This window comes from Pleurodeles waltl, chromosome 2_2 (genome assembly GCF_031143425.1).
Source record: "Pleurodeles waltl isolate 20211129_DDA chromosome 2_2, aPleWal1.hap1.20221129, whole genome shotgun sequence".
In the NCBI taxonomy this organism is placed as follows: Eukaryota; Metazoa; Chordata; class Amphibia; order Caudata; family Salamandridae; genus Pleurodeles; species Pleurodeles waltl.
The window spans coordinates 944,155,793-944,168,512 of NC_090439.1; the positions used below are offsets into that span (position 1 = coordinate 944,155,793).

The following is a 12,720-nucleotide window of genomic DNA, read 5'->3' on the forward strand; positions in this document are numbered from 1 at the left end:
AATCGGTGTCATGTATGTCTCCTGCAGGGAAGATTTGTGTGTATGGCAAAACTTAAGTTAGGTATGGATTCAGTACCTCCTGGTAGGAGTAGCCATGCCCCTAACATTCCAAGTCAGTTAATTATATTGTGGCATCAGCAACTTGTGTGGGTGCATCCATTGGGCATTTGTGTGCCCAGCAATCCTGGATCCCTCTCCCACCCCCGTACATATGTCTATAATGTTGCCCATAGTGCCCAGGGTACTGTGCAGGTGTAACTCCAACAGCAAACTTACAACTTGAGTACTACACTCATTCTTCTCCATGTCTGAGTACCTCCCTGATGCCCAGCCAAAACAAATTCAAGAGATGATTTACAATCATATGTAATCTAAACAGATAATTTGGGTCCAGTATGGAAATCTGGTGTGCTTGGAAGGCTGTGTTCTGTGGCAGCTGGCCCCAGAGCCAATTACGATACTCTGGGTGCCCACCTCCAACCTCACACCCCACTCCCGGCCACAATAGTGCCCACCCAGCTTACAGATGTAGGCATAGGGCTTACCAACCAGAAGAGCCAGAGTCCGTCACAGCAGAAAATTCGCCAAGCGCAGCATCAGACCTGGAAAATTGCATTCCTCACCAGGAGACTCTGCAGTGTTGTTAGTGTTTGTCCCAGTAGCAGAGGCACAGTCTAGTTTCAGAACGTAAATGGGCTATTGCTCTGATGTATCACCTCGACTACTGCTTGTGCCCATTCCTTGGTTGCTTGGTCAGTTGTGGGTCAGCATCATGGCATTCGGGAGTAGTGGTGGTTCAATCTCAGGCTCAACCATTCCTCGGTACACAGTTCAGCTGCTGGCTGTATCACCAGGCCGTTAGCATGCAGCTAAGTCTAGGCATCCTTGGGAGTTGTGAAGAAGCAGGTATAATTAATTTGAGTTTTTGCCGGAAAGTAGAGTGCGTACTTCAGTCCAAAACTCCATAATTGTTGTTTAACTGATGCATAGGAAATGTAGTGCTACTGCACCTTCGCGGTGAAATCCAGGTATGTATTGATGGTGTGGGATCCTCACATTGCCAGGGGCTGCTCATCTGAAAAAATGGAGAATTAAATCCTTGTTCCTAAATGAAGGTAGTCCCTCTATTATCGGTTGTGGTGGAGCTCCCAACATAGGAAGGTGCCTCAGCAGACTGTGTACATGCTGGGCTGAAAGGAATTCTGGTACCTTGCCAAAAAGCACTGTGGACACTAACCAATGTTCAAGGATAAGTTCCATGCTCGGGCCCACCGATCACTCAGGGAAGACCAGAAAGCAGACATTGCTTAATTGTGAGCATCCTTCGCCTCCCCTGCCTTCCATATCAAGGATTTTATATCCACCTGCCTGCCCAGTAGTTGAGACTGACGCTCCTGCACCATAAGGACCAGTGCAGTTAAGGCATATTTCTGTGATGCCTACCCTCTTCACCAATCTCCTGTGGTCTTCAAGGTTCAGTCCCACATCCAAGGAGACCAAATAATTATTAGATTCCAGGGTGTTTTTAGTGGCCAGGATTGCCTGCAATATCTCTGTGAAGAGTTCAAGGAGATGCAAGTCCTCTTGTGGTCTCTTGATGTTGCGTTTGTGTTCTGATGAGATGGTGGTAGGGTGATCAAGCCTTTACCACAGTAATAATGACAGTTTCATGATTTTACAATCAGAGCATGAAAAATTACATGTTCTGGCCATGAAATATGTTGCATCCTGCCTTAGGACTCGATAGGTCTGACATAGGGGTGACTTGCACATGTACGTTGGGTAAGGCTGGCTTTGCTATTACTTTAAATGGCAAAGTCGTGGCCAGCAGCTCAAACTGCTCCTCCAGCTTATAATGGTGGGCCAGGAGTCTGGTTTTACTCATGCCACACCGAGAGTGGCACAACTAGTGCTGCAGGCCCTGGGGTGACCCTCTGACTTACATACCCTTGGCACTATTTACTATGGACTTGCAGGCAAGTTAGTTTAGTCAATTAGGTATGAGCCAACTCAACATACCGGTTTTAAGGTAAGAGCACAGGCACTGAGGTCTGGTTAGCAGGCCTCAGTGCAATCTCGGAGTCAAAAAAACAACAACATCAGTCCATAAATCTGGGGGTGACTATACAAAAACAAGCATTCCTTACACATACATATTATCTATCAAAGGAGGGTTGCAAGTAGCTTTAAACCATCCATATGTGGGCATTTAAAAAAAAAATCTGTTGCCATGCAGTTCAAGATGGAGTCCTACCATCTCCTACTTTACCATTTTAGCTTCCCCCTAACATTAGATTACTCATCTATCAAGACTACCTTGAAACTCATAAGGCCTGTCTCGTAATGTTTAGCAACGAAACATACAAGTTATTCAAAAATTGCTTTTTTTAATAGCAACAGAACCCAAAGATGCATAATGCACAGACTGATGGCAGTTTTCTTTTAACAAAACTGCTAAATGCCTTAGGCCAATTTGTAGTAAATTAATTGGAAGCTTTGATTTCTATTACAATTATCAGAAATATAATTTCTAGAAAGGCTGTCAATTTTTGCTACATGAACAAGGTATAAACCGGTAAACCACACATGACCCTCATATAGTGTGTTCATTCAGCCATTTTCTGACCCAAGAGCACTGGCATCCAAGTATTAGGAGTTACAATCGTAAAGTGGGTTTTGCATGAATGATAATGGTGTTTGTAAAAGAGAAGGGGAAGACGGTACAATGGGCATCTGTGACCAAAAGTACATCGTGCTGCCTGACATGCTCTCTCACATTGCAAAGTTAGTCTAAGTGGCAAAAGCACTTTGTTGATGTAGGCCTTTCCCCAGATATATTTAACCATCCTTCACCCAGGAAGGTATACTTCTACACAGTGATCATCTGGAGGAGGAGGTTTTTCTTTTAAGTAAAGAGAGAGGCTACTGACTAGAATCAGCTTTCACAAGAGTGGACCTAAGAAATCCCCCAAGCTGATTAAGTTGGATGATCTCTTTCACCATTTAAAGAAATGTGCATTCTTGAATAGTTTTGATCATAAAGAAGGGGAGGGTAGAGTTGTGAATCTAGCATGTGGGTAGCACAAATAATACTGAGACATCACTACCAACAACCAGCATAATTCTGTAATGTAGGCTGTCCTGGCTGAACAGCACAACACTGTTTGAATTTAGTGAAGACAAGAAGATTGGTGGAGTACCCCTGTCTGAGGAAGGATTGAAAAATTAGATCGTCCATTTCTTTGTATCTAAGCTCAGAAGGTTCCTTTTACCAAGGGGAAAACAACCAACTAGAAGGGGCTAGACTTTTGCTGGAGTCTTTGCTGACAAATATGTACTGTTTGAGGAGAGGCCATACCTCCTGCCTTGCTCCACTTACAATTTCTTTTGGGGGAAGGTCTGGAAGGTCACAAGACAGGGTGTGTTGTGCTGACTTGATGAAAGAAAACAATCAAACTTGTAACTTGACCTTCGTCTCTGGCCCTATGGAGAGTAATTCAAGATCCATCTTAGCACTGAAAATCCATGGTTGGTGCTCATAACACCTCCTTAGGAGGAGGGGCATTTGACCTTATTATCCCAGCAGTTACATTTACTTTTAACCGCTTATTGTTGAATGTGTACACTTGCTGCAAGTTAGTAAGATTGTTTTTGGAAGACAAGAACTACTTTAAATCAGTCTCAATGGAGGAATTTTGCTACACTAATTGCCAAAAATGTCCTGTAAAGGTCTTTCTGGGGAAAAACACGACCAAGATGTGAGAGATTGGGTAGTAAATTCAATGAGGTGTTAATCCTGCTCACGCAACAGTCACAATACTTGTCAGAGTGAACCACAAAAGTCATTAAATTAGCATGTGCTTAATGCTCTATTAGCCTGGCAAAACAAAAATCAGGCTTATCTCAGAGGTAATGTGTACATTTTGTGTGCAGCACACAAACAGTAATAAACTAAAAATACAACACAAGAGAAATCCCAAAAATGAACACCAAAACAAGAATCCAATCAGTTAAACCAGATTTATGAACTTTTAGAGTTTAAGGATTAAGGTAAAAATTAGCACCTAAATGATCGAAGCGCCAACCACAGGCATCCAGCCAGGCAAGACTGTGTCAAAGTAAAATCACTGACTGCGATGGAGAGCGGGTCGGGTGCGAAAAGTGGATAGGCCCGGTTAGTGCTTAACTATGGACTTTAAAGAAATGTTGACGAAAATGTGCTTGAGAAGGGAAAGTTAAGCAGGACAAGGCTGTAGGAAGTGGCCGAGGAGGAGTTGTCGGGGAGCAACTGGACAATGTTGCGGGGAAGGTTTCTACTTTTGCACCTAGTCTCTTTATTTGAAGTAAAAAATCTCTAGTGGCATGAGGCTGAGGGCTGTAAGCTGCAGGCCAACCGGGCCAACCAGAGCTCCAAAAGGCTGGATACCCCTTTGATGAAGTACTGCTGAAGAAGGTTTGCTGCTGTGGAGAAAAACGTAGCAGGAGCTGCGGCAAAGTCAGTCTGACTGGTAATACACCTAGGGTGAACAGACAAGCAGGATGATCCCAGTCTCCTCTCAGTTCTAAGAGCTGTTTTCAGCCAAAATATTTTCAAAGTCCCATGTTTTAGATTTTGCCTATCTAGGCAACTTTATCATCACAGTCAAAGATCCAGGACTATAGGGACACCGCTCAAGGGATAAGGTTCACTCAAGCCGGGTCCAGGTGTGGGTTCAAAATGGTGTGAGCCTTGTCTGTCCCTAAGGGGGCCAGACAACTAGCCCTTAGAAACACCCTGGTAGTCCTGGGTTCAAGAAGTGGAACAGGGCTCAAGCACCAGGGCAGGCCTCTGAGGGTTCAAGGCAGACAGTAAAGCAGTTCTTTCAGATGTAGCAAAGCAGCCTGTGTAATACACAGATGCCACAGCAGCAGGAAGCCCTCAGAGTTATTCTGCTGGTCCAGAAAGTGACCTGAAGAGTAGGTCTGAGGGTCCTATTTTTATAACTGGTGCCTCCTTTGAAGTTGGAGATGTTTCTAGAGAATTCTCCTAGAAGTGTTTAAAGTTTCCTGCTTCCCCTAATTTCCAAGCTGGGGGCATGAACAATGAAGTGGTGACATGTCCTTTGTATGAAGGCAGGACACAGCCTACTCAGCTGCAATTGGGGCTGTGCCCAGCTCCACCCCTAACCCTCCAGTGAAGGCCGTCCAGGCATTCCTAATCCCTCTATTGTGTGGCTGACTGGGAGGAATAAAGAATGCCTAACTGCCAACTAAACCCATTCATGTGGCCCAGGAGCAGGCTCCATGCATTAAATAGCTAGCGCAGGAACATGCCAACTTTCTAGAAGTGGCATTTTAAAAAATTTAACTTAAAATATGACTGCACCATTAATGAGGATTTTTAATGACAATTTCTCGGACACTAACCATGGAACATTTACCTGTTCCCAATAAACATTTAGCACTTATCAAATGTAATAAGGCAGTCCAACGTTATCCTATGAGAGAGGTAGGCCTCACAGTAGATTAAACATAACGTAATGAGTTTTTCACTACCAGGAGATGCAAAATGTATAAGTACATGTTCAAACTTTTAATTACAATGAATCCAGCCATATGGGCTATTTAGGGTCTACCTTAAGTAATATGCAATAAAAGGGGGAGTTTAAGGCTGGCAAGGGGGTTATATTTCAAAGTCGAACTGGCAGTTTAAAACTGCATTCAGGCTGCAATGGCAGACCTGGGACAAGTTTAAGGTGCTTCCTAAGTCTGTGGCACAATAACTCTTGCAGACCCACTAGTAACATTTAATTTAAGGCCATTGGCATATGGTACACCTCTCTGTAAGGAACCTATATGTAAATTAAATAGCCAATCAGGTTTGGGCAAATTTTACAATGTTTAAAGGAAAGACCACACACACTTCAGCCCTGATTAGCAGTCCTAGAGGCAACAAAAATGAATGTCAGCATTAACAGGAGGGTAAAGGCAAAATGTTTGAGGGAAGATCATCTTAAGGCTGACAGGTCAAACGCAAGATTATATTGCACTGGATAGTACATGTCAAAGAAATGATCAATTTTACTTTCTGGACATCATTTCATTTGCTCATTATATTGGATTAATTGTGGTGTCATATTTTGGACATAAACAAGTTTAACTAAATTGGTTTTTGAACTGTCTTGTTTTAATTTCTTATTCATTCTTGATGCTCATGCTCTGCATGGGTTTTCCCTTGAGTAGACCATTACCTAGATCTAGCAAGAGTGAGTCTGGGATTCCTTCTAGAAACCTGCTTTTACTTTATAGGTCTTAGCTATTTAACGTTGTGGACGCTCCAGCACTAGTGGCCTCATTATGGAGATATCTGGTTTCCTGTGATAACCATTCAGGGCTGTATCATGATCAGGGGCAACAATTTGTTGCATCTGAGGGTATATATATATATATATATATATATATATATATATATATATATATTACCTACAGGTGGTCACCAGTAGGGAGCTATACGTTAAGGCAATTTTTCCATAGGAAACACATTTTCTGACTTGCCTATGCCTTTGGCATCGTTTGATGGATCTTCATGAATTTTTCCAAAGAAAAGTGTGCTGGTGATTCTGATTGTGCATGGAAAGTTTCAGGGTGATCCATTAAGCAGAGGCTGAGAAAAAGGGGGAGTAAATAAAAATTTATTTTTCATGTTAATTTCCACAGGAGTTTTGAAAGCAACTACAGCCCTAACCGCTGGACGGAATTATACCAAATGCGGCAGAAAGCTAGATTTCATTCCAAAGATTGTGCTTTTTTAATTTGGTGTAAATCCATCAAGTATTTTTGAGGTATTAAAGGGGAAATACATTTGTATATCTAGTGCTGATCACAGTGTATTCACAAATGCAATCACTAACAGAAAGGCTGTGATTGACTGGCCGCAATCTGACCAGAAAGTTGTGGCTCCCATTTTACGTTATGGAACACAGTCCCTGGGGCTGAACAATAAAATAAAAAGTGGTATAAGGGGTCAGAGTGGAGGTACCCTGACCCCATGGGTGTGATTATAGGGGTCTTTAACGGTCAAATTATTACCTTAAAATGATTTTCTTCACCAAACGCAATGTTCGGGAATATGTAGCGATGCTTTAGAGTGGACCCCATGCAACATTGCGATGAAATCATGAATATTGGCAAATAATATATATTTTTTTAAATCCACAGACTCATTCATACACTAAGGGCATGATTACGACCTTGGCCGGTGAGAAACTCCGTCACAAACATGAAGGATATCCCACCCGCCATTTTACAAATTCCATAGAATATAATGGAGCTTGTAATACGGTATATACACATATATATATCCCAGAATTTCTCCAAGTTGATTCAAGGGTCTCCAAGGCAGAAGCTGAAAGAGTCAAAGCTTGCCTCTTTCAGTTTCCGGTTTGTTCCTTCCTGCTGAGTGAATCCTTGCAAACCACTATGAACAGAAGAATTCTTTCTGCGCTGACAGCAGCACTCACAGATGAGCTCATCGGCAGAGTATGTGCTCTTCACTCCTCAAGAGGGAAGTGGGAGTGTGTGGGACGAGACTCAGTACTGTTGCCTAATACCTGGAGAGAGGTGGTGGGTAAGCAGGGTGGTGCATTTAAAATGTCAGGATGCCAGTTATGTTTCCAAATATTTAAAAAACAGACTAAAGCAAAGCCAGAGAAAGGTGGTGGAGATGATAGTACACTACTGTTTTTATTTAATAATTCAAGAGAAAGGAGAAGATGCATACGGAGGTGATACAGAACACCCCTATGACCCCTCTCTCATTGGACAGCCAATGGGACCAATTTACAGGGATGCTCCTTAGGCATCCATACACATCTTAAAATTGCAGCTGAGGTTGCTATCAATAACAGGTATCTTTCAAATCTATATTTAGCTTGTATAGTCATTTCTAGAGATAGACATTATGCAGACCCCTACATATTAAACTGAGAAAATATAGGAATATGTATTTTGAACAGGAAAAATGTTAGCCAGGTTTGACAGCAACGCAGGTCACTGTAAAATCTGCAAAAAGATAAAAAGGCTGACTGAAAATTCCCTCGCTGATGCCCTAATGGCAAGCTATATAAAACAAATGCCTAGTAAGATGAAAACAGAAGACCCTCCACCTACTCTTTTGGTCTTGGATCAATATGGCACCCAACTACCTTCACAAGCCACAGTATACCCATATAGCAATCCACTATACCTTGATGAAAGAAAATCACAAGGCAAATCAATGCATGAGGGTGAAACCATGTGAGCAAAACATTGTGCGCCCAATATGGCAAATGCACACGCTTGCCCCTGTGCAGTGGGCACCACCTGTAGCTTCTGCACAATGATTTCTATTGGCACTGGTGCCATGAGAAAACAGTAACATTGACATACACTCACACCTTGCCATAGGTATTACAAACAGTAATTCTGTCCTTCCACGCACATTTCAAAACCTAAAAGAACACTGCATTCTCCTCTGACACAATAATGCAGCTCATGATGTACAACTGGACAATAATTGTTTGCACAGACTTGCAAGCATCTGGGATATTTTAGCATTGCAAATGAATTTATTTTCCAACGAATGTCAAATTACTGAGGGCAGCAACAAAATACCGCCAGAGGAAAACATTCCTGCCAATCATTCATGGCAACAAATACTACTAATATGCCATCGCAGGCAATCTTTCAGAATCCTAACAACGAAGGAAATCGCATCACAGCAGAGCAGCAGTCAAAACTGAGCAATATTTTGATAACGTTTTATTTATTTTGGCATAATAAATGCCACACGAGAGCAACTCAATCACGCTGCTATAGCCAGAACCTCTGCCATTTCCATTGCTGAAGCATTTCAGATGGGTACTTGCCCCACACTTCTCTATTGTAATTAGTGATGGACTTTAGAGCTTATGTGCTGTAATCAAGGATTCCTTCTTGGCAAGTTGGAGTTCACGGGGAAAAGATGCTGCAGATTTATTTAAAAGGTTACAGGATAAGTTACAAGATACTTGATAAGAAAACCCCACCAGGATAACAATAGAGGTGTGCATATAATGCATTACAAGCATAGCAGATATTAACACATCTCCTCCCTTTAGAAAATAATAAAAAGGCAAACAGGAAACGTAAGATAGGAAATTTTAAAACACAACAAGAAAACCTAAGAGCCTCTTGCTTCAATAAAAACTATAAATTATTCAACCCTATAAAATTATTCATACAGTGGTCGCATCCACCTCCATCCATACAAAACCAAAAGCACATCTACGTACCAGTCTCACTGGACCCATAACACACCACCTATTATTCAACCAGGCAGAAACAATTGAAGGAAATCCAAAACCACAAATGGGTATCTTTAAACCCTCACTAAATGCAGAACAGGGCAAACTGTGCATAACACAATGGGTGTCTTTCTGTTCTCACTATAGCAATAGTCAAAGGTGTGTTTCAACCCTCATTCTAGAAATTTGCAGTAGATATCTTTCAAACCTCATCCAATTTGTGACAACAGAGAAACTCATGAGTTTAACAAATGGTTCTCTTTCAACCCACGCTCAACCCAAAACGGTGGGTATCCTGTGAACTTTAAAAAATGGGCTATTTTGTTAATTTTATCAACGGGTCTCTTTCAACCCACAGTCACCACAAACAACAGAGCATCTTGTGCATTTATCAACAGGTCTGTTTCAACCCACACTCATCTCAAAACTCCAGGGCATCTTGTGAGTTTATCAACAGGTCTCTTTCAACCCACACTTATCCCAAACCAACAGGGCATCTTGTGAATTTATCAACGGATCCCTTTAAACCCACATCATCCCAAAACAACAGGGCATCTTGTGAATTTAGCAAATGACTAGTATTACACGTTCAACATCTACCTCATACTATTGAAGCTGAAGGGATGTTCACCCCATACTGCATGCTCTCGCAGGACCGGGGAACTAAAGCACTCATCCTCTCCTACATACACTCGTAGGACCAGGGCTCAAAAACATTCACCCCCCCCCCACCTGCATACCTTGCAGGACACAATAAATTGCATGGAGCACAAATATGAGCAACATCTCACCAGAATATACAACATAGAACACAGACAGTAGATCCAATTGAAATTATATATTACACCCAAATACCAAGTGAGGATCAGTTGTCGCACAAATCAAATGCCCAAAATTCAATTTGCTTTGTTAGGAGACCACGCGCTGCTTTGCGTCTCCAAAAATGGCTCCAGGATGCACACCTCTGGCATGTGTGCACACTCCTAGTTGAACTGTTCCCTGCTATTCCTTGGGTGCGGCTTCCACTATGTCCTTCTCCACTGAGCACTTGCTGGATTAGTTCTACTTTACTGTTCACAGCCAAAGTGTATCAGCCTGGTAGTCCTATCTCACTTTCTGCATCAGTTAGCAGGCTACGTTATAAGCCTTCACATTGATTTCCTGCCACGGTACTTCAGTTATCAGCACAGCTTTCCTCGCGCTGTACGGCTGTTCCAAGGATGCCTTCCCTGCAGAAGTTAGGCCCACCATCAGCCCCTAGTAGGTGCCTTCCTGCCATGAACAGCATCTTCTTCAGTCACATGCAGCTCTCCACATGCCATATGGTTGTTTATGTTAAAAGTCCTCAGGGAAAGCTTCCTGGTTGAGCTTACACCTTTGACACACACCTCCAAAAACACATGCCTCCAATGAGACTCTCTGCCCTCCTCCGGCGGCACTCAGCACTTGGCAACACGTTTGATGCACTAACCCACTCCCTTGGCACCAACTCCCTTCATCTCACTTCCCTTGGCAATGCATTCCATGATCTTTCGAACGCTAAATAACAGCATTTCCAGTCTTGTGCGCGGGATTAAATTTAAGCCACCACAAAGGGCTCGTGCCTAACCAGTTACAGCATGGGTTACTATTAAATGTGGCACTTTAAGTGCTAATTACGGTAGCAACAGGTACAAATATCCTGTAAATTCACTCACCACCTGTTGTGTCTTCACACTTTACTGAAAGTGAAATACAGTTCCAAATAAGCTAAATGTCGTGGTGGCACTATGGCCCATTGTGTGGTTCAAATAACTAGCTGACAGTTCACTTACCACCGGTATTTCTTCCAGTAATGTCAAGCCAACTGCACTTCATATTGGCACTAGTTAGCTAGTAGACCACCCACTCAGTCCGCATGCTGTCTGATGGGAGGGACACTATGGGGGTTCAGAGTGTCTACTTTCTCCTCTTGTTTTTCTTTCCTCTTCTTGGGCTTCTACATTCCTTTACTTCTTTGTTTTATCAGTTTCCTTAGATGTAGGTTCGACCTCCAGATCATAGCCAGTGTTGTAATCAAAGATTCCTTTCTTGGCAAGTAGGAGTCAGTTAGCCGGTTCACGTAGGGTAGAGGTTGTAGATTTATTTAAAAGGTTACAGGATAAGTTACAAGTTACTTCATAAGGAAACCACACCAGGAGAAGCTTTTCTGCTCAGCCAGCTCTAACTGTCACACTCCTCCAGTCACTCACAACACTCAATGACATCACACACTGGCTGAGCAGAGAACAATGGAGGTGTGCACAGAATGCATTACAAGCATAGCAGATTGTAACATTGTGTCTGGCATGTGGCTACATCTTTTTCCTGAGAAGGATAGGCAATAAAGTGACTAACTTCATATGCTTTAACTACAGTGACATTTATGTAAAGTGACACTCAGTGTACTATTTACATGAACACTTACTTGTATAAACAAGTTGAAAGCCCTCGTCTGTCACCTCCGAGTCTGAGTTGAACTCCAGCCAAATGTGGTTTGAAGTGCTGCTTAATGTCAGTCCCCTTAGTGACGAAGCTGTAAACGCTCCCATCAGGTGAGCCGAGTTATCTTTCCCATCATAAATCTGAAAAAAAACATTGACAAAGATGTCACGTGCACTGTGGTAACTACAAGAATGAAGCTTCCTGCTCTGAAAAGCTTCCTGCTTTGAAACAGAAGGGCGTGCACTTGCATGCTAGCAGAATGGACACGTGCTTAGATAAAATGCGCTGTCTTCTAATCTGATGGCGAGTGCCTTTTATTATTGATTGCTACTTTGACTCCGCCGTAAATAATAAATCACATAAATAAACATAAAAAAAACATCTAAAATAATTAGTCTGTGGCTAATAAACAATTTGAGTTGACACACTATGTACCATAGGCTATTGCAAAGATAGAGCTACACGATACAACGGAAATAAAACGTGATTGTCGGCGATAGGCTTGCCAAGCAAACACTCTATGATCAGTACACCAATAAGCATACAGCATGCCCAGGCGTACCCATTAGTGGCTTTAAGGAAATTGACATGCCATCTGTGCCCCATAGTCCACTTTAAGCATTTCCTGACTAATCGTTGGTAGCTAAGTCAGGGCTGTAAATCAAACCACTGAGCAATTGTGAAGTTCTATGTGTAAAAGCACAACCAAACATCTGCTCTTTCGGATTAGAAGATCCGTAGACTTTGATTTAAAAAGATAAACATGTAGTAAAACAAGAAAACGGATGAATGGATTCAAAACACAAAGGAAACTATGAAATTCTCTACATGAAGAGATGGGGTAAAAATCGAGTTATTCAAAATGGCACACACCAAAAACTAGTACATTTCTGAGTGAACGTCTGGAAAAATGTGGTACATTTCAGGTTGCTTCTGAAAGTATGGGGTAGACACC

At 42.2% G+C, this 12,720-nt stretch overlaps 1 protein-coding gene across 1 annotated transcript in view; it reads right to left on the minus strand.

The window, feature by feature from the left end:
• Nucleotides 1–12,720, minus strand: part of CSMD3 (CUB and Sushi multiple domains 3) — a 2,682,374-nt gene that overhangs the window by 935,660 nt on the left and 1,733,994 nt on the right. The window contains exon 23 of the mRNA XM_069220640.1: nucleotides 11,749–11,905. Coding sequence (XP_069076741.1) covers nucleotides 11,749–11,905 — 157 coding nt within the window. The remainder of the gene's footprint in view (nucleotides 1–11,748; nucleotides 11,906–12,720) is intronic.